The sequence below is a fragment of the Exophiala oligosperma genome, assembly GCF_000835515.1.
Source record: "Exophiala oligosperma strain CBS 72588 unplaced genomic scaffold supercont1.2, whole genome shotgun sequence".
Taxonomy (NCBI): domain Eukaryota; kingdom Fungi; phylum Ascomycota; class Eurotiomycetes; order Chaetothyriales; family Herpotrichiellaceae; genus Exophiala; species Exophiala oligosperma.
The window spans coordinates 3,304,042-3,325,794 of NW_015622819.1; the positions used below are offsets into that span (position 1 = coordinate 3,304,042).

General features: G+C 51.6%; 6 protein-coding genes across 6 annotated transcripts; 3 read left to right on the forward strand and 3 right to left on the reverse strand.

The window, feature by feature from the left end:
* Positions 1-17: 17 nt before the first annotated feature.
* On the forward strand, positions 18-1,481 carry PV06_02573 (serine-tRNA ligase; the record flags this gene model as incomplete). The annotated part of the gene is made up of 1 exon (XM_016403273.1): positions 18-1,481. The coding sequence occupies one exon, from the start codon at positions 18-20 to the stop codon at positions 1,479-1,481; it is 1,464 nt and encodes a 487-aa protein (XP_016267170.1).
* A 391-nt stretch (positions 1,482-1,872) lies between these two features.
* Positions 1,873-2,439, forward strand: PV06_02574 (uncharacterized protein; the record flags this gene model as incomplete). The annotated part of the gene is made up of 1 exon (XM_016403274.1): positions 1,873-2,439. One exon carries the CDS (start codon positions 1,873-1,875, stop codon positions 2,437-2,439), a length of 567 nt encoding a protein of 188 aa, XP_016267171.1.
* A 4,344-nt stretch (positions 2,440-6,783) lies between these two features.
* PV06_02575 (uncharacterized protein) lies at positions 6,784-8,410 on the reverse strand. The gene has a single exon (XM_016403275.1). The coding sequence runs from the start codon at positions 8,134-8,136 to the stop codon at positions 6,931-6,933; it is 1,206 nt and encodes a 401-aa protein (XP_016267172.1). The 5' UTR covers positions 8,137-8,410; the 3' UTR covers positions 6,784-6,930.
* Positions 8,411-8,697: 287 nt separating this feature from the next.
* On the forward strand, positions 8,698-11,188 carry PV06_02576 (uncharacterized protein). Its single transcript, XM_016403276.1, has one exon. The coding sequence runs from the start codon at positions 8,712-8,714 to the stop codon at positions 10,608-10,610; it is 1,899 nt and encodes a 632-aa protein (XP_016267173.1). The 5' UTR covers positions 8,698-8,711; the 3' UTR covers positions 10,611-11,188.
* A 34-nt stretch (positions 11,189-11,222) lies between these two features.
* PV06_02577 (uncharacterized protein) lies at positions 11,223-13,965 on the reverse strand. Its single transcript, XM_016403277.1, has one exon. The coding sequence runs from the start codon at positions 13,416-13,418 to the stop codon at positions 12,108-12,110; it is 1,311 nt and encodes a 436-aa protein (XP_016267174.1). The 5' UTR covers positions 13,419-13,965; the 3' UTR covers positions 11,223-12,107.
* Positions 13,966-14,149: 184 nt separating this feature from the next.
* Positions 14,150-16,693, reverse strand: PV06_02578 (uncharacterized protein; the record flags this gene model as incomplete). Its single annotated transcript, XM_016403278.1, has 5 exons — positions 14,150-15,191; positions 15,242-15,493; positions 15,552-16,302; positions 16,360-16,482; positions 16,548-16,693. 5 exons carry the CDS (start codon positions 16,691-16,693, stop codon positions 14,226-14,228), a joined length of 2,238 nt encoding a protein of 745 aa, XP_016267175.1. The 3' UTR covers positions 14,150-14,225.
* Between the last annotated feature and the right edge of the window lie 5,060 nt (positions 16,694-21,753).

Sequence of the window (21,753 nt, forward strand, 5' to 3'; positions counted from 1 at the left end):
GCGAAGTCAACGAAGCCATGTCCCGGCGAGTGCTCAATCCCAGAGCCTTCTTGCTTCAGTGCAGGAGAAGCTATGCCACATCTGTTGATCCACCGAGAGCTGCAACCGCACCTAAGCAGCACCCTCAACTTAGTCAGATCCGGAACAATGTCGAGCTCTACGAAAGCAACACACTGGCGCGAAACTACCGCACACACAGAACAGTACCACGGCAAGTCGCCAAAAATCTCTGGCGCATGCAGGAGCTTGACCGGCGGATGAACGAGCCAAGACGGAGGTTAAAAGACCTGCAAAAGACGCTGAATGCTAGCAAGGGAGACAAGTCCGATCTTGTCGCGCAGATGAAGGCGGTCAAACAAGAAATAGCAAAGCTGGAAGACGAGCATGGCGACCTGGCCGATGCAACCGACACCCTGGCTCTATCTTTACCCAATCTGACCTCCGACGAGACTCCTCTCGACAATGAGCCGAAGCTGCGCACCTATATCAACTACGACCCAGGAAACCCTCCGACCTACAGCAGTTCGGCGGACCATTCTATCATTGGAGACATACTCAAACTCCTCAACTTCACCTCGGCATCTACGGCCTCAGGATGGGGATTTTATTATCTCTTGAACGAAGCAGCCTTGCTGGAGCAGGCTCTGGTTCAATACGCGCTGGCGGTCGCGATGAAACATGGCTGGTCCGTTGTGGCTCCTCCTTCTGTCGTGTACTCGCATATGGCTGCATCTTGCGGGTTCCAGCCGCGGGATCAGAATGATGAACAACAGATATGGCAGGTGGCGCAATCAGAAAGAGACGCTGGAAAACCCACGCGGAGCTTGGCCGCGACAGCAGAGATTCCCTTGGCAGCCATGTATGCCAGCAGACTTATACAGGAGGAGGACCTCCCCGTCAAACTCGTCGGGTCAAGTCGGTGTTTTCGTGCGGAAGCCGGTGCGCGTGGGGTGGACACAAAGGGCCTTTATCGGGTGCACGAGTTCACCAAGGTGGAAATGTTCGCATGGACCAACTGTCCAGCGACCGGGAGTGAGGTTTGGGAGGAGAGCATGTGGACGAGGGACTCGAGAAGGACATTTAACGAGATGCTCGACATCCAGACCGAGATATTGTCCTCGCTGGGCCTCCCGTGTCGAGTTCTGGAGATGCCTTCGTCGGATCTGGGTGCCAGTGCGTATCGCAAAATCGACATCGAAGCCATGTTTCCGTCACGCAAGAACAGAGACGATGGCTGGGGCGAGGTCACCTCTGTGTCCATTTGTACGGATTACCAGAGTCGACGATTGGACACGAGGATCCAAGAGGCGAACGGATCAAGAAGGAAGTTTCCACACACTGTCAACGGCACCGCGCTCGCCGTTCCGAGAGTCCTTGCAGCCATTCTGGAGAATGGGTGGCGTGAACAGGAAGGGTGCGTGGTGATCCCCGAAGTGCTTCGAGGCTACATGGGTGGTATGGAACGGATTGGACCACGTTGAGAATAGACACCATATTATTCCTCACTTTCGTTCTCAATTCCGAGAGTGCTTTGAAATCTCGTCTGGGAATAAAGTCTACATAGGCTCTTGGATTCGATGCTCCGTGGATCTCCGACTTGAAGAATTATGACGCCCACCAGGTCGTCATAGCTGGCGCCATCACTTTGATCGGTCGTCATCTAAACAACGAAAGCTGACATATCCAGCCTGATTGAATTCCTACCGTGTCAAGCTAACATGGAAGAAAGCCGCCGTTCACACACCCATATATGAATGGCTATGCTTCTTCTACATTGGTATATCTAATATACGGCGAGGAATCCTCGACACCAATTTTCATTTTCAATAAGAAGTCTCGAGTCGACTCAATCTATCTCGTCTTTGACCCACCATGACTTCTCCTGCTCCTGCTTCGTCGCCGTCTGCGAAGATTCTGGGCGACATTAACGAAATATGCATCGTGACGCCCGACATTTACAAGACCATCGACGGGCTGACAAAGCTCGGTGTTGGCCCTTTTCAGATTTACGAATTCAACTCCACGACCGTACCCAGGCAGGAACTGTACGGAAAACGAGGCACGGACCTGTTCCGAATCAAAGTCGCGTTTGCGAAACAGAACTCCCTGGTGGTCGAGCTCATGCAGCCTTTGCCCGGCGGCGGGAGTGAGCGGTCTCTGATGCAACGATACCTGGACGAGAACGGGGGCAGGGAGGGCGTCCAGCACATTGCCTGGGACATGGGTGGGATACCCATGGCACAGAGACTCAATGAAATGAAGGAAAGAGGTTTCGAGCCGGCGATGCAAGGGTGGTGGATGGGGAAAAAGGGACAGTGCCACTTTTGTTTTCTTGATACGCTCGAAAAGGCTGTGGGAACGGTCTTTGAAACGATCGAGTTCAGTCAAGACTGGGAGGACCCAGACTGCGAGTGGTACCCCCGGCAGCCTCTTCAGTGAAGGGAAGAGAGGTTTGGAGGGGGGGTTGTGGTTGCAGTATCTTTGAGAGTGAGAGAAAAGAGACAAAAAGATATCCCGAGAGGTATATATTATACTTAGTTGTATATAACACAAAGAGAAAAGTCCGGTGCCAGCACCAGTTTCAGACACTGACCCGCGTAGTTGTTCATTCACATCTCAAGTAGGTACACTAATCATGCCCTGGGAATTTCACCTTGCACATGCATGGGTAATTCCCCGTTAGACGCCTTGACCACGTCTTCAAACCCGTATGAATCAATAAACATTAGCCAAAAGTCAAGTGGGATCAGGGGGTGTGATACAAACAAAACTGTTGTAACGTACGCTGACTGGAACATGATGTAAACCATCTCATCATTATACGTGTTTCGCGTATATTCGGCCTCTTCGTGTCCGACCTTGATGGTCGTACTTCCCCTTCCAGCACACGCCGCGTCCGCGAGGAGCTGGGCCTGGATACACCTGTCCATGGCACCGAAGAGGAAAGCGGCACCGTCGACCGTCTTCGCGACGGTCAAGTGGCCGTGGTTCTGCAGGATGACACCCTTTGTGCCACCTAACGCTTGAGCAATGTGTTTACCCTCGTCTTCCTTGAACACGATCCCGCCAAAGCCAGAGTACACACCGTGGTCGTTGTAGAACCTACGACATGGTCAGATATTTCAGCTCAACTTGACCGTTTCGCCAGTGACTATGTCTTTGATGAGACATTAACGAGTAAAAGAGAGAAAAACTTTGATGGTTCAAGGTGTTGGAAAAGGTCATGAGACAGGAGAGACTGCGCGAGACATACCTGCACGCATCCTGGTTGATGGGTTCAAGTTGACATCCTATGGCGGAAAAGGCCTTGCTGGGCACGCTGTGGCAATGGACCGCGGCCACGACGTCCGGTCGCGCTTCGTGGACGGCCGAGTGGATGATGTACCCCGCGGGGTTGATCGAGTGCATGTTCCCACCCTCCTTGACCTCGCCGTCCTTGCTGACCAGGCAGAGATCCTCGGGCCTCATGTGGCTGAACGACTTGCCGTGAGGGTTGATCCAGAAGTGGTCCGGCATGATGGGGTCGCGGACCGTGACGTGTCCGCCCGCGCCTTCGTTGTTGTACCCCTGGTAACCGAGCCACCTCAAGGCGGCGGCGTGGTGGAGTTTGCGGTGCGCCCGCTCGGCTTCGAGGGATTCGAATTTAGGGATGCGGATGCGATGCACGGGTTTGGCGTTGGGCCCGCCGACCTTCATGTACGCGCCATAGGTAAACTCCGTAGATGGCGGCGGCGACGCCCTGTTGTTGTCGCCGGTGACGGTGTTGGAGGATGCCACAGACGCCGGAGCGGTCTTTGACGTCGATATCGAACGCTTGAGTGTGTTGTATAGAAGAGGAGAGGTCGGAGGACCAGCAGAGGTGTACCGCGGCGTTCGGCCGGACAGGTTGAGGCTGGCACTGCGTAGAGGACTACTGAGTCGAGGTATCCGGAAAGCCATTCTGAGGGAGTGTATGTGGTCGCTTTCTAGGCGCTATCTTATGTGCCTCTCTTCGATCAAAAGTCAAAGTTCTTTCCTTCTGATCCAAGCCAAATTGTACCGTTCACAATCAGTGAATAGTACCCTCGGGTAATACATCAACACTCCTCACATGTACTCCGTACATCGTTGATCTATAGAGTCGTTGCGGGGAAATCCCCAAATCACACTTTGCGTTCTAGGCGGCTCGGGCCGTTTTTGGACTTAGTCGCGGGGGGAGGTGTAATGCTTCTTTTGATGGCTATTAAGAACTCATGTCTCCCAATCCCAACCCATCTCACTTTCTTCTAACCGAATAAATCAACTGGTATTTGACATCCCGTTTGGCCCTGAGATATATTCTTAAGGATAATTAAGTCTTCCAAGTTTGGCCGTAGTATGGACGACCAAGAGGGTAAAGCCGTCTTGATGTCCATGCCAGTGTACTAGAGGTAAACAGCTTTGCGGGTAGAGGATTGATAGATGCCTACTTCCTCGTTTAGCAAAGGCAACATTTATGAGCACATGGCAAATCAAGGGGGGAGAGTGTCAGGGTGGAATACTACTAGACGCAAATCTCCACACATTGGGTCATGGGAATGCACATTCCCAATATCCAGTCCTTGAATCGTCCCGTGTCGCACTCAAAACAGGAATGGAGTTCATAGCTGTTTGCGCAACACACCATGAGCTCACGCGGTGCTGCGCCCTCCCACGCGTGTCTGACTCCTACGAGGAGCCACTTGAAGCGCCTACATAGGTGACACATTGGGAACCCCAAAATACATCTCGGCTGCATATCAAGTTCAACCGTACCGATTTTCCCATTCCATGGCTCAACTGCCACGATGTTTCATACGGTTCACGACATCAATCCGGCTCGTCTGAACTCGATCATGCCAATTCTCCAGCAGATGGCGGACGATCCGGCATTCCTTGAATACCGAGAGCGTCGCTTCGGACAAGATGACCCTCCGTGGCCTTATTCATCACGCAGCACGACGAGAGAATCAACACCTGGACCATTTGACCAACCTCGGGCCCAAATCAATCTCGCCGAGCTTCTTGGACTGCCGCTGAGCAGTCTCGAGATTGACACAATCCGGAGAAGATTTCGTCTTGGTGGATATGACGCAGTCGATCGATACAATGATGAAGTGCGTCTAGAGCAGGAGCGGGTCTGTAAAGCATCGAGAAGACGGGATGAAAATTACACTCCGCTCTATCGTGGACCTGACCTGGTCGGGACTCGGGGACTACAGAGGTTACACATAATGATCCGACACAGTATCAAGAAAAGATGGCAACAGCTTGGAGTCTGGGACCCCGAATGGGAAGTCCCAACCAGCAAACTAGGAGAGTTTGGAGAAAGTCGTGGGCCTGTACATTGGCCGTGGTGTAATTCACGAGACAAGGTCTCGCTCGAAAGCCGTGCGGTTCGACGATATCTTCAGAAAAAGGCTGCCCGTGATGAGAACGAGACTCTCATGCCGCAGCCCGTACAAGCCGATGGCATAGCTGAGGTCCCGGAGGTAGACGATCATGAGTCTCCGATTACAAGCCGACCTTGGTTCCTATGGGCACTGGAGGTTACAGAGGAAGAGGTGAGACTAAGGCGCAACCCAGAGAGACTGGGGACTTATGTACCAGCACGGGCGAATGTGACGGCTCGATGGAAAGAGAAAGGATACTGGAAAGACAGCTGGAGTAACAATTTGCCCCAATACTTTGACTGGAGAGACTCGCCAGGATGGAAATGGAGACATGAATCTCCCTCACCAGAACCTCCGGATCCGAATGACATGGACTTCACCCCGTCCGAGGTCGACGCCTTGGAAGCAATACCTCCTCCTACACCGTCACCGCCAGTAGTGAAGCCCGAGTTTGATCCACCTCCACCCCCGGGCGCTCACCCTATGGCATTTCTCTTCTGGAAATGCAGGAACGCACCCTCTCCCGAGTCTACACCACAGAAATTTATGTCTCCTACAGACGATGGTGGTGACCACGAAGCTAGCAGACCAGAAACTGTGGCGGAACTCACAAGTGGAAAGTCGGCCGCACAGCGGCTGTTGGTGGAGGACAACGTCGACGTGGCCCCTTGCGCAGAACAGAGCCGATCATCCTCGACCCGAGCAACATCATCACGCAAGCAGCAGCGTCCGCCACCGACTACACGTCATCACCCGACACGTTCCAATGGCCGCACAGCTCGTTCGGCGGCTGCTCCGGTCGTCGAAATTCCATCTCCACCACCTGCCCCGAAAACTAGGCAAGCTCGGAGTGCCGCTGGAGGTCCAGCCTCGTCTTCGCAGCTCTCTAAGCCAACCCCAAACCGTCGCAGCTCTCGGATAGCGGAGAGAAAACAGCGAGCGGAAGTTGTTAGGGACCCACCTAACGAAGCCTTGAAAGCTATGAACAAAGACGATGTGACAGCGAAGCGACAGATGAAGCAGCATGTCAAGGGGACCCCAACCAGAACGACGACAAGAAGAGAGACGGAACGCACCAAGGGAAAGCATCCACCGAAAGCATCGTCAAAACCGCAAGGCGTTGCAAAACGGAAGGCCTGTTCAAGGCGGTTGAATGCTTGAAAGAGAAACCAATATGTCCAGCGTTGTTCTTTTGGGTGGCGGCACATGGGACTGGTGGAAGCCTCTGACACTCGATCTGTCCCAGTGGACCGGGTACGCCTACCAGAATTTATGATGACATCTGATGATGACCTGCTCTAGTTTGGTGTTGGCAAGGCTGAGGAATCAGGGGAACAGGTGCATCGCGCGGCAGGGGTTATCACGGCGTGTCTGACGCAAAGCAGAGGGGAAATTCGAGTCTTGCTGTTGGAAAGCCGATATTAACATTCTTGGTATCTACCAACACCTAGCATGAGATATGCAATGACATGACGCTTTAGAGTAACACGAAAGAAAAAATTATGAGGGCGGAGTAGGGAATATGGGTCGTTCAAATAAATCAGCCGAAGACTTTCAGGAACGCCCATAAACCGGCACTGCTCAACAACGGTATCGTCAAGTTGTCGTCCCAGCCCCATATATCCACCAATTCTGAGAGACTAGCAATGATACCGGTGCATACGCTCATGACTGCCAGAGCAGCATTGCCAACAATGACACCCTGGTTTGGTTGCCACCCAAGGTATTCCTTTACTCCGCCTGGAATGGATAGTCGATCCTTGAACATAAACCCGTCGACGGGGTCGTTAGGGAAAGGACCCGTGCGTGGTGCTAGGTATCCCCAGAAGAAAACGGCGACAATGGCGCCAGTGAAAAAAGCGGCCATGGAGCCAGCCAGAGATTTTCCCCGTCGCAGACGGATCGTATAGCGGCCATACAGGCGCCCTATGGTGCTTGCAGCGGTATCGCACCACGACAACAATAAAATCGACACCACTCCGATGTCTTTCGGTGAGAACTTCAAAGCGACATATGCTCCAACAAGATACCAAATGACGCCGTTGTAGCCGTCAACCTCGGTCTCACGCATCAAAGCACCCAAAACTCTTATATAGAATCTGTTGAAGCGGTCGGAATGATGTCTCAATACATCCGTTGGTGCAATGATCGCCAGTGCTCCAAGCAACCAGGGCGTGATCGAGGTGGTTTGAATGCCGGTGACATAAAACCTTAGCGTGAAAAAGCCTATGGAGACATGTAGGAGTTTTCTGGGTATTTCGTGCTTGTGTATAAGGTTTCGGTAATGTCGGTGTAGCGGGATCAAACCCAACGGCGATGGTGATCTGGAAAACTCTCGCCAGGATTTCTTGACCCGATCATATGGCGATAGGTGGCCGTTCGGCTGTGGTAATGGAGTCGATCCGTTGATTAAAGGCTCCGACTTTTTGACCGGTGTTTTCGTAGTAAGGCCGCTCATGCGCCGCTTTTTGGAGCCGGTACTTGCAGCCCCGTTCATATGGACTGCGGCTGACAAAATAGGGCTTCTCGACCTCGTCCTCGCACGTTTCTCGACGCTGGAATCCGAACCCGAGCCATTCTTTTCTTCGTTGATGGGTTCCGGTTGAGGGGATCTCTGTCGCTGGGCTTTGGCAGCAGATCGTGTGACCGGCGCGAAATAGGAGTCTTGCCGGTCGGAGGCCTCGGATGGAGTTGGGGAGGGTGAAATGACCCTAGGAGTCGCTGGAATGGGATGCTGAGAAGACATCGAGAGGCTTCAAGGCCGACCGAGCCCAAAAAAAGGATCGAGGGGTGCAATAAGTGGGCGGATTCGTGGAGAGAAAAGTTCACCACCGCGTCGTGGTAAGGAGAGCGCAGGCTCTGTCGAGAAAATTATTGAAGCGACATCGTGAAAGACGGTCGCATGTATTCTTGCCCTAGTAACCTTGACTCGGCTCAAGAGAAGAACGACCTGGATTTAGGAATGGATTATGACGCGTGAAGACAGCGCAGGCGGCAGGTGTGGGAGCGGAAGAAGATATGTCACTTGTGCCTTGGATAAAGAAGTTGACATGATGGCACATGCAAGGGTCATTCATTTGCTCGCACCGACTCTTTCGCTTATCGCTGCCGGCATCGGATTAAAGTGGCTCCGTAGGGCTATCCAATTGTGGAAAGAAGATGCTGCTGCTTTTTCCCGATCGTAAATCGTATCCATCATATGCCTGCATTTGAAGGCCGATGTTTAGCCGACAACTTTTTTGGCTGCGCCCGCATCTTGAAGACTTTCATACAAAGCGAGACGTAAATTTGCACCTCGTTGCATCTTCCAGAAAATAACATATGGCCCCTGACAGAGGGCAAAAGTCCTCGAAGTCCCGAGCGTGGGACTCGCTCGAACCCGCAGTTTCGCCATGGGTCCTTGATGCGCTCTCGTCCATGAACTTTTCCCGCATGACGCCCGTACAGGCTTCGACGATTCCACTCTTCATGGGCCACAAAGATGTGGTGGTTGAAGCAGTCACTGGCAGTGGAAAGACGTTGGCATTCCTTATACCGGTTGTCGAGAGATTGCTGAGGCTAGAGGAGCCCATCAAGAAACATCATGTCGGAGCGATCATCATCTCGCCTACAAGGGAATTGGCATCACAGATATACAACGTCCTATTGTCTTTGTTGGACTTTCACTCTCCTTCGGCGGCCACACGCAGAGCTTTGAACACATCAGAGGACTCGGCAGTGGATAGTGCACCAGAAATAGTACCTGCGTCAACATTAAGAATCGTCCCGCAGTTGCTCTTGGGCGGTGCCACTACTCCGGCGCAAGATCTGAGTACGTTCCTGAAAACATCGCCAAACGTATTGGTATCGACCCCAGGCCGACTCCTGGAGATTCTCTCTTCACCTTACGTCCATTGTCCACAATCCTCTTTCGAGGTGCTGGTATTGGACGAGGCTGATCGACTACTCGATCTCGGCTTCAAAGATGATCTGACCAAGATTTTGAATCTGCTTCCCAAACAACGACGGACAGGTCTATTCAGTGCCAGCGTGAGCGAAGCTGTTGACCAAATTATACGCGTCGGATTGCGGAACCCAGTCAAAATTGCCGTCAAAGTCAAAGGCACAAATGGAGTCGAAGACAAGCGCACTCCTGCAAGTCTGCGAATGACATACGCCGTGACACCGGCTTCACACAAGTTCCCGGCGCTGGTTGCTTTACTGAGGGGCTTGGACACATTACCACTACGCACTATAGTGTATCTCTCTACCTGTGCTGCCGTGGACTACTTCCAAGCTCTACTGCCGGCTATACTCCCATCCGAAACGATACTAGTCCCTCTGCACGGCAAGCATCCTGCCAACGTCCGCCAGAAAAATTTCATACAGTTCACGAACTCAGCGTCTCCAGCAATCTTGCTAACTACAGATGTTGCCGCAAGAGGACTTGATATTCCATCAGTGGATTTGGTTGTTCAAGTTGATCCCCCTTCAGATCCGAAAGCCTTCCTCCATCGCTGTGGACGAGCAGGTCGAGCTGGCAGAAAGGGTCTGAGTGTTGTGTTCCTCCTACCAGGGCGTGAGGAAGACTACGTGTCGTTTCTGAACGTGCGCCAAACCCCAATTGAACTACTCACAGAACCAAATATCTATGTCACTCAAGACGAGTGCCGCGCAATCGAAGAAAAGTTTCGAAAGGTTGTGCTGAAGGACAGAGGTTTGCACGAAAAGGCACAGAAGGGGTTTGTTAGTTGGGTTCGAAGTTACTCCAAACATCAGGCATCTTCGATATTCCGGATCAGCGACATCGACTGGACAGACCACGCGTCTGCTTGGGGTTTGCTGAAGATGCCAAAGATGCCGGAACTCAAGAATTGGGATCGAAGTGCGTACCGACCACCTGCCGTGGACTGGGACGCGTACGCATACAAGGACAAACAGAGGGAGAAGCAGCGGAAGCAGGCTCTCCAGGAAGCTCCGAAGGAGGACGTGTCTGACAAGAAGAGAGAAAATGACAAGAAGCGCGGCAGCACCGTGGCATGGTCGGACAAGATCGAGCACAAGGCCACCAAGGAAGTCAAACGGTCAAAGAAGGCCGCTCGACGAGAACATGACAGAATCGCCAAAATGACAGACGCGGAGAAGGAACAAGAAGCCAAAACGGCGAGGATGGTGGAGGAGATTCGACAGAAACAATTACGTGCCAAAGACAAAGACGATACATTTGAAGGCTTTGATTGAGTCTAAGAGGGCTTGGAAGAGTTCAGTTCTAGTATGTGGCGTCAGTCCCCGTCCGTTCGATCAGGTCGGTCAGGATGACTACGTTTGTAAAAACTGCTCATCCGAGGTTGTGGTTCGACAAAACAATCTCCAATCTTGTCCAGCCAGACGAACCCGGCGAATTCGATACGGACTTGTGCCGTGCATCCACCACACACACACAACCGTCTCCAGACGATGCACGGCCGGAGAGATTCTCAGTGCTGGACTGCGCTTCCCAAGGTCACCTTCGACGGCAGCTTGTTGTGTACTGTTTTCGAAGCCGCACCGGTGTTGATACACGTCTTGTTCTTGTTCGGGCCGCCTGAACCTGACATCCCAGGTACATCGCCAGGCCTCGAGATGCCTTCTCCTTTGTTGAGATCACGACAGTCTCGACGGAGACGAGTGAAAGGGGAGACACCATCAGAATCCTGTTCTTCTCTCGTCCTATGTCTGCCGTATCGACACGTGGACGAGTCAATACTGCCTGCCTAGGTACAAATTGAAACCTGCAGTTGATATATAAAAATATACTGGTACTTGGTAGGTCGAAACGGAGCAGAAAACATTCAAAAAGTCTTTTGTCAAAGATCTTTACAACGAATTTGCATTCTGTAGTCTCTCTGTCTTCTCGCTGCTAAAAGGCACGATGCAAAACGCCCAGTAGAACTTGTTGCACCTCACATCCCCCGCACGCGACGACGAGCAGTAATACCACGAGGACATAGTACGTAGCATCACCATGATCATCACCACCTCCGCCATGCTCTTCCCACCCAGTTTCATTCATTATCATTCGTGCCTCCGTCATCCCCGCGTCCCACCATCAAACCGTCCTCACTGTAAATTCATTACAACGTCTGCATTGTCTTCGATCGCACGACCAGTCCGTCGGCCCCCTAATCAACCAGATGGAGTGAAAGTAGCTTCAAGATATGCCATTTCCCCAGATAGTGCATGTGTCCAGAGAGAAAATCGCTCGGTTGTGTAAAAGCCCATGCCCGCTATCCCAGATGATTTCACTTCCAGAAAAGTAAGTGACGGGATGGAGTCAGCGCAACGATGTCCCCAAGATCTCTTGCTAACAGTTCTGGTGGGCGTGGAATTTGAAAACTATCAAGTCTCGATCGTCTTGTCGAGCAAAAGACTTGAACACCGTGTCAACCCAGTCAAGTTCATATCGGTATTCTGTTGCACCGAATCCGGAGGCCTCGGGTGTGCTCAGTCGTGTAATGACTTCGTGGGGGGTTTTTGTAATCATCACAACATGAAAGAATGGCTCCCACTGAGACTCGCCTGTCTATAGGGTGCAATTCTCGGACCTGCCGTTGTTGGCAGTCGTTCTCTGTACCGATCTGATCTCGGGGACTCTGGATGGCAATTTAACAAGCTGCATTATCAGACAAGACCACCACGAAGAGTGTTTTTTGGGGAATAGTGAGCGCCGTCTCATGGGGGCTATTCTTGGATCTGATCTCATATCCAAGTCGAGGTCTCCTGTTGCTGACCTTGTTTTTGACCTGCTGACTTTTGTTTCGACTTCCCAGAGCCTTGTTTATCCTTGATGTTGGCTTGACTTTGACTAGCCATGATTGCATCTCCATCAGCATCCGCGACATCGTCTTCCGCGTCCTCATCTTCCTGCTCACCGGCAGTCTGCTCCGCTTCTTCCTCCGGGTCTCCATCCACAGTTCCCCCATATCTTTCATGCCACAGCCTTGCTTCGTCAAGTTCATTTATGTCTGCTGGTTTTGAACGCAACCACCGCATTCTTGGGCCGCTCTTAGCTCGTTCAGATACACGAAACCCATAGATTTTGGGCTCGTAGATCTTGCCTCTACCCAATCCAGGAGCAAGATTGCCTGTAGCGATTCCATTTATGCTGGCTGGCTGAGGTGGGAGGGTTGGTGGAGCATTTCCCGACGCCTGTTGAGCATCCTTGGCTGTCGTGATACCTGGAATCGTGGGAGGTTGTGGCAGTGTGAGACTGGAGCTTCGGCTGGCCGTCATGCCTGCACGCGAGACGTTAGCTTCGCTGGGGCTTAATGTGCTTTCTACGTCATCATTGCCTTGATGGGACGAGTCTCGTGCTCGTGGCCTCTTAGGCGGAGCAATATCGAGATCCGGGTAGGACATCAAGAACAAGTAGGGAAATGTCGTTCCAAAGAACGCTCCGTCCACGGCCTGAAACCGAGAATTTGGCGGCGTATATGCGTCCTGACAACTCGGACAGAAAAGTTTTACCGTCTGTTGACCTGGGGTATCTGTCAATCCTATGGGTAGGACCTTGGCACCAGCACAATATACTCGCGGACAATAGCCAAAGTGAGCCAACTCATACTTCTCCATCATTTGCTGGATGCCCGGTCTTGAGGTGATGTATCGGGCGTGTATGAGACCGTAGAGAAGTTCTGCAGAGGATTCGATGACTGACGTATCCGATGATGAACGTCCATGCTTTCTGCCACCTGCTGACATGCCTGATTGTCGTCTCGCGCCACCATTCGCGGCGGGATCATCGAGTTCGTCACCAAGTAATCCGTCGTCCTCTTCTTCCTCTTCTTCCTCCTCCTCATCGGACAATGCCGATGAATTTGTGTCAGAAGGTTCCACGTCAAGTATCATTTCCAGGGCGTCTTTGTACATTGGTACTTGAGCTTGTAGACCTGTCAGGTTGAAATCATCCTCAATAAAGTCCTCGCTGACTTCGGCAAAGTATTCGTGTCCAACCAAACTGCAGAATTGACCTATCCAGCTGTCCGGACTCTGCGAGGAGGATTGCGACATGTCTGAAATCGTCGCAGAAGAACTTGTAAACTGCTGATAGTAGAGAGATTCAGAGTACTCTGTGTCGATTTCGAGCCTGTCCAGGCCAGCGGCCAGAACGGAGGCCTTTTCTGCAGACAGATTGGTAAGACGTCCTGCTGTGCAGTGTCGACGCGAAGCAGTCGCTAGGCAGCGATAACGTCGTAAGGAGAAGTGGCTACTTCGCAGAGGCCGCGGGGTCGCGGGGTTGAGAGGTGGGCAGGGCGTTGAGAACTCTTGTGTCAAGATCCGTGCATAAAGAGCGTATTCCAAGCCTGGACGTTTCTGTATGTGCGTCTTCTAGGTCGCGTTTACAGAATACCCAGGATTCGAGAAAGGCCGAGCAAAAGGAGAGGATGATTGCGATTGACAGGTTGCTAGGGTTGCTCTACGAATATTCCAGGAGACCGAGGTCCTGCAAAGGTGTATCGTAAAGGCCTTCGAGCAATGCCGCTCGAGAGGTCGCAAGTATCTAGGAAAGAAGGTGGATTGGTAGAATACGAGTGCAGTGACAAGCGCACAGTCAAATGCACTTTTGGGCTGCGGAGCGAAACTGATGATACGCAGTCAAAGTCACCAGGATCAGGCGCGCTCATGTCTTGGCATGTCACGTGATCGCAAGGCTTGCCTAGGATATATTGCACGCAAGGCTTTACCAAAGGCTCGATCATATCACGAGTAGTAGCATAGAACTTTGGATCTTTGTATTCCACCCTAAAGCACGTAATCCTTGAACATTGACGCATACATATTTTCATACCTCATCGAATTCCATCGAGCCCTCCAAATCTAAAACAACTCGTTCATGATTCTCGTCAACTCAGGCTCGTTTCCAAAGACATTGAATCCTTCACCAATATTCATTTCGCCATTACTGCCCACAAAATTGAACGAATCCGGTCCAGGTGTTGTCCCACCATACCCGCCTGCAAGTTCAAATAGACTCGACAATTCATTCGTGATTTGCAGGGCATCATCAGGACTAACGCCGAGTTCGTTGCCATTTTGGCCCGGATGGTGATTTCCAAACGCCGGGTAATCGACCTTGTGCCCAGCCAACCCAGCCATGGCGACAGCAGCATCTGAATGCGCGTCTTGCTCAGTCTCACCCATTGGTGGGTTATTTCGTGCCAAAAGACCAATCTTGTCGCCCATCTCTTTCAAGCCGCGAACAGTCCTCCACAACCGTTTAGAGACATGAGACTTGGTGCTAAACCCCTTGACCATCTCGATCGCTGCATAGAACTCGCCCCGGGTTTGCGGGCAGAAGACCGCCGGAGCATGAGCGACAGACAGGAATAGCACTGCCAGGGCTTGAACCAGGAAATAATTGTACATGACCTGTTGTGTCTTGTAGATGTCAGATATCTGGTTGACTCCATTCAGTGTGTTGATCGTGTCTTTTGCAACATCGACTACGTTTTGGGCATAATGTCGGTTCTCCATGATGCTAGTTGCTGAATGCAGGATGGGTCGGTAGATGGATATGCGTGCTTGATTCTTCCGCAAATACATCAGCAATCGAAGCCGTCGTACACCGCGTCCGGGTATCCCGTTCTCCGCGACAAGATCTCGGCTGTTAAATTGCAACGATTCAGGTAACTGTTGATACCACTGCAGGATCTGGTAGTCCAAGAAGCCGATCTCATCCTTTTTGGTGTTCTGGCCTGCTTCATATGCCAAATTGTGGTACCAGACTTTGGTCGCAATCTGGTTGTACTTGGTGATGTGTTTGAGATAGAGGTGGCCCTCATCCTATATAACAGTTTCAGTAGGTGACTTCAATCCACAGCTGGTCCACATACAGGTTCAGGCAGGTTCGGGTCGATGTCGGCATCTTGGAGAGCGAAAGGCATGCCAGTACCAAAGCTCCATCGTCGATCGAGAGCATATACCGTCCAAAAGATGCGAACGGTTTGCTGATAATCGGCTTCGTCCGAGAAGGACTTGAGGAGGGAGTCTTTCCTGTGCAGGCCCATCTCGATGCACATACGCGCGGCGATGCCGATAAAGCGCCACGCCTGTGCCTCTTCGTCTCTCTGGAAGTAATACGTAGCCTAGAGTCTGGTCAGTGTCCGTCACGTCACGGCCGCAGTATAAGATGGAGGCACCCACCGTCAGGACAACCAAGATGACCGACTTTATGTCAAGGGCGGTAACCAGCTGCAAATCAACCGCGGGTTTCGCCGCTTCGAAAAAGCGTTGCCCGAACTCACTTCGCCCATGGCCCTCGACAGTGAGAGTAGTGGCAAGGATCATCTTCAGCACAATAGTCTCCTCATCGTCAATCGCATCGGCGCCCGGCAAATTTGGCTGTCCAAACCCAGTCCTCAGCGAAGCTTGTATGAACTTGTACAAGGAATTGGCGTGTTTCATGACCCTGTCGATGTCTACGACAGGGTACATGATCCCAATCTCTTCCTCGTATACGCGCAACAGACGGATCACCTCGGCATGGTCAATCAGCCACAAAGGATCTTTACTTGGGTGTGGTGTGGCGGGAATAGGCACTGGCGAAGCCGCCCGGCTACGGTCGCGCGAGAGCAGCCCGTCATCGTTTGCATTTTGTGTTATTCCCATCGTCTGTAGCGACGATCGCGCAACGTCCAGACCATATAATGTGCTCGTCGGGCCGTGAAACTGGGGCAACGGCTTCGAGGACTGGCGCTTCGGCGAGATGAGTGGCGGAAGAGTGCGCGACATGGAAACGGACAGAGAGCGGCCAGAGGCATCCTGAGCGAATTGAGGATCAATAGGGCCAGGGTAATTCACCTCAGACCGGCTGCGTAACTCGTTCAGGCTCGTGTAGAGGTCGTTGACTTGATCTTGCAGGGCAGTGATGTGATCGCGCATCTGTTTGAACTCGCTATTTTTGAACAGTCAGCTAAGGCTCAAAGGACGATGTTGGCTACGGTATACGCACGCAGAGTCCTTCAAGGAATTCGTGCAGCAGTTTGGTGCGTACACGCACTCGAGAGAGAGGTTCCCACATCGCTGACAGGGCGTCTGGCCATTGCACTTGATTTTTCGCCTCTTGCATTCATTGCTATCAGACAGATCTAGTGAGCACTCTCAAACATTTAGTATGATGGTGTCTGCAAAGCTTCTTACCAGGCGATTGATATATATCGGTTCCTCTTGGATCGAGTATGAGTCTGCTTGTCGCTGGCCGCATCGCCGTCGGCCTTGCGCTTTTGACCGCGCTCGTCGCCGTTGAGGTGAGGGGAGTCATCGGAGGCAGTCACGCTCGACACCATATTTACAAGTATCCCAGCAGAGTTAGGCAGCCTGTGAGGACAGCCGTGGCGAGCGTGGAGTGATGTTTTGCGGGAGAGAATGGAATATTTCCGCCAAAGCGATCGGGGTGGGAAGAATGAGAATCCAGACGTTGTGGGCAGCGGAACTGGAGAAAGAGGGGAAGCTTGGGAAGCCCGGGGATTTAATTCCAGTAGCAAATTATGTATATGAGAGCCCAGATTGGCCCATGCTGAATTGGCTGCCATCGGAACAGAGGTACTTATCACTTACCACCTACTAACAACAACGAGTACCTAAAACACCATGTACCTACTAGTAGGTTCCTGTTACTCAAGTCATGTAGGTAGGCAAATGCCGATACAAAGTGCCTACTAAGGTAACATAGATAGGTACGTCCTGCACTCACTTCTAATTACCAGCTAGACAGTCAACGAGTCAATGTAGAACTCCAGTCCCCCTTGACACATCACCAATCCGACGCCTGATTACATGGGCTTCTGCTTTGCATACGAGGGGCATGCGCTCAACGATGTGTGCCATTGCGAATCAAACCATGCCACGACAATGTCAACCTATGGAATCCTTAAAGCACCTTGATCGGGCGCACAGGTGTGGACTAATCAGCCTTCACCACGTCTAGAGCTACCAACAAGGCACAATCGGGCGCAGGCCTGCAGTATGCAGCTGAGGGCGGGTGGGGGAGGATATGCCTGACCAGGACGGCATAAAAGGTGGACGAAGAAACCCCTCCCAGGATGATCCCACGGAAACTCTTGAACCGCACATTCACGATTCGTAGCATTGTCAATCCGATCAGCAATTCAGCAATGTCGGTGATACGCAGACCACCAAATCCAGGTGATACCCTCCCAGGCCCTGCCCAACCAGACGCTCGATCTGTTCTTAAGCGGCTCAAATCCCATTCCGAGGGACTCATGAACCCCGACGAATCCGAAATACATTTCCCACGACCGTTGCCGACTTTCAAAGCAGGGAAACACCTCTGTCTGGAGCTCTTGTCTGGTATGGACTTGGTGACCAGCCGAAACTGTTACTCGAGGCCGAGCCTATTTGATCGGACTGCTTCGAAGATGTTCGACAATTATGATAAGGACATCAATTCAAAGCGCAAGGATATCAGAAGGGCTCTGGAAACCTGCGAGACTGCAATAAGGAACGACGACGATGGTCGTATGTCTGAGGGCGTGTACAAGCAATTGATTGAACTTCAACAATGGGCCCTCTCATTGGCGTTGAGGTCGGAAGCAATTTACACGGCTTTGGCGAGAGCCAAAGACAGAAAACTGGAGCGTGATTTGCGCGAGCAAGCCTTGACCGACGCAAAGATCGAGAATGTCAAGGTCATTCTAGAGGCAATCTCGAGCTTCGTACCTGACCTCCACGCCATGTGAGGAAATGTGTGGGCATGTTTGGACGCAAGGGCTCTGTTGAGGTTGTCACAATTGCAAAAGGGGACGAGTTTGGCAGGATATTGATGAAAGGTTTTCGACGCCTGGATTGTGTTTTAGGACGGTTTCCTCTCTAGGTCAACAATACCTCAGATACTAGAGACATATTTCCAAGTCTCAACGTGCAAGAAAACGAACCAAGGGTACTTAATGACAGTAGGATTCTTTACGAGGTAATGATGGCCTCCTGTGTACTCCTCACTCAGTACTCTCTCTGGAGCGGTAGGCAAGGTACAAATTGTTGTACCCTCATCGCAATATCCGCCGTTAACCGGCTCTTACCACCCCAACCCTTGAACGCTGGCCCCAAGTGTGCAACGGTAAGGTTGTACTTCTTTTGATTGTACTCTATACACTCCCCATATCAAATTGATCTAATAGATTAAACGCAGACATGTCCGGGCAATTTTGAACGGGTACTTCGAATGGATTACAGGACATCTAACGGGTATTTCGAACGGTACATTCAAACGGGTTTTTTCGGGATTTTGTTGATTTGAGGTTGTACTACACAGTTACCACAACAAGTACGTATCTACGGTCTACGGGTACCTACGGGTACAGGTAGTCCTGTACACCTTACCCGTACTGGTGTACCTTTTCGATAACTCCTCGTACTCGTTTTCGTTACGAGTCACCAGCCCCCCCCTTTTCTCGCTTCCTCTCTCCCTCTCCTTTCATGGTCAGCGTTCTCCAGAAATGTTCTCTCAGAGATGATACCAAGGACTCCGTACATGTCCTCAACAAGAAGAAGAAGAAGTGTGGTATGTTCCACACGCACCTATGTAACTAGGTATTTACGACGATCAGTACCTACCTAGGTAGGTGGATGTTATCGTCCTGGCCACTCCATATCTCTCTCTCTCACACCTCTCTCATTTCTCGGGAAGAATAAGAAAAAGACACTGCCACGTGGTGTACGAGGTCCTTGCCGTCTTTTGGTACCACCACCTCCACCACCTCCTCCTCCTCCTGGAGGGCCTTAGGCCCCGGCAATGAAATGGACGGGGGCCTTGGTGAGCCTGAATTTGCTCGGTACCTAGGTAAAGTACTCCAATGAAACACGAGAGTACTCGTTCGTTTCTCTCTTCGAAGTGATACTCTGTACGTACGAGTACAGAGTCGCATTCTTGATTTCATACCGGCAAGGTAACCTGTTTTGTCTCCACTCCCAACCCGTATTCTCAGAGAGGGGGGCCGACAATGCCTATGCACATACACTCTTTTAATACTCCATACTCTGTACCCCTACAGGAAAAGGAGTGGGTTATCCTTTTATGGCACGGCTAGTCTTGGTCCCAACACTGAGGGTCGATCGACGTCCTGATTTCCTGTGTGTGTGCGTGCGTGCAAGGTACCGTAAGTCATTGGACTGACTACTGCATAGCCATGACCTCAGACCATGATCACCTACCCCAACGCTCTCTCCTCTTCTCGATAGAGACGGTGGTGTGGCACCGCGCCACCAGCATTTGTGCCCCGTCGTTGCCGTCGGCCTCCTCCTCCTCCTATCACTTCCGAAATCAGACATCAAAGAGCTTTTCCGCGTTCAAGCGAACAAAGTACTCATTACCGAGTATTGCGAGAAGAATCTTGTCTTTTTCTGATGGAGATCCATACCTACTCACTGATCGGCAGTACAGACATAACCCATGTCTGTCATATTGCCGGCCATGGCATTCTCGGTCCTCGTACGGATACCAGGGACAGCTCATCATAGGCAATAAGGGTGGAATGCCTCCTCTTGCTTGCCGCTTAGAGTAACAGGGTCAGGCACCCGGTTGGGCACGCGAGAGGTGCTCCAAAGTTCCACAATGGTCGCCGATCAGTGCAGGTACCATTCCGCCGAAGCTGCTGCTCCCCAACTACTCCGTAAACCAAGGTAACCACAGTATGCATCAGCCAGAAATCTCGCAAGCCAAATGATGTGCGGTCGGCCTGGCCAGGCAGGCAGTGTTTTCGACCTTGTTTCGGCCTTGATCTTGTCCTAAGAAAACTTACATCCAATAATTTGATGCTCCGTGTTCATTTCAGAAATCACACAAAACACTTGGCCCCTTTTTGGAGCACGCCATACACACTATGCCGCCTACGAGTAGTTCGTTTCCGAGTCGGCATAATGGTGGTGGTGATGGTGGTCTTGTCGTGGCGGTGGCAATTCGCAGGCCAGGCACATCGCCGATGGCCAAGGTAAAAAGCTCCTGAACCATCACAGAAACTCATCCTGCGTGGTGCAGATTTCCCATTGGAATCCTTCGGTGCGTTACCTCTTGTCCCAGAGCCCAGGATCCAGGGACTAAACATCCAAATTAGGAGGTTCACCTGTGCCGGTGAAGCACCTCTTTGACACGTGTAGTATAGCCTAATAGTCGAGGTGACCAACGCCATGGGGAACTGGACGAATCGGCAAATCGAGAACTGTCGGCATGTATGTTTCCAAACGTTTGAGCAGAGTGTACGGAGAGTACAACCATCAACACACACAAAGTTACCTAGGGTGTTTATTGCCCGCTTCCTCATTCATCAGGGTGTTGCGTTTCTCCGTCTCGGATTCGTGTTTGTGGATCCTTAGTGCTCATCTCCTGTTGAATTTCCGCCTTGGATACGAGGTGTATCAGTGAAAGGAACGACAACTCATCACTGAAGTTGATTTCGAGTCTGTGCATGGCTTTCCACATGCACCTCCAGGGGGCTCAGGTCGGTACCGCTCGACTTCCTGCACCAAGTATCAAGTCCAGGGAGGTGTTCTGGACTTTTGCAGATCCCTCAAGGAGCTCCATACGACGTGTTCGAATCAACCGGGCTATTGCCTGTCGAAGGATCATTTCGCATATGACAGGGAAATTTGTGGACCGGCACCTTTCCCTTAGGGTCAAAGCCCCCCAGCCCTATTAAATGGGTTGCTGCAGCCCAGTTCCCATTTCGCAACTATACGTATCAGTCAGCATCTGCAGGTAGGGATGTTTTCCTCGTGGGTGGTGGGTTGCTCCAGTAGCTTTTGGGGACGGGGGCCAAAGACCTACTCTTACAGGAGTAAGTTCTTCGTCCCTTTCTTGTGGGTGGATGATTATGTCAGACAGATAACAAAAACGATCAGGTCGCTCAATGGTCAGCGTATCGTGAAAACTTTACGTCCGTGTGCTCGTGGCAAAGGAGAAAGGGCGTGCTTCCCGCGATGCCTTGATTGGCTTGTTGAGGTTGACTTCCCAATCATAACGGGGAAACCACCACTCCAACAGAGGAAGGCTTGAAGCTGCTCATCAGCCCAAAAGAGTCAGTGGACTCGGTGGGATCTCTCAAGACGAGGTGGGAGGGTCTTTGGCTAAACACCTTCGGATTCGAATTGAAGCCAAAACAGCAAGAGCTCGTGTCTGGTAAAAGAGGCGGCACGCACGCCCGTTGGAAGTGGAAAAGAACGAGGTGAAGATGTTCCTCATGTGGCTGGGTCTTGCTCATCTGCTCGAGCGTTGGAACATGAGCCTGAGATTCACTTCACATCTTCTTACTCCCCCACCCAGTGATCGTGATGTCTCGAGTTAGTAACTTGCAAGGCCACCTGCGAGGACGATTTCTGATTGTCTCCCTGTGAA

Excerpts from the sequence above, each read along its gene's own strand:
- PV06_02575 (XM_016403275.1), bottom strand. The coding sequence starts at position 8,136 with ATGTCTTCTCAGCATCCCATTCCAGCGACTCCTAGGGTCATTTCACCC.
- PV06_02576 (XM_016403276.1), top strand. The coding sequence starts at position 8,712 with ATGGCCCCTGACAGAGGGCAAAAGTCCTCGAAGTCCCGAGCGTGGGAC.
- PV06_02577 (XM_016403277.1), bottom strand. The coding sequence starts at position 13,418 with ATGTCGCAATCCTCCTCGCAGAGTCCGGACAGCTGGATAGGTCAATTC.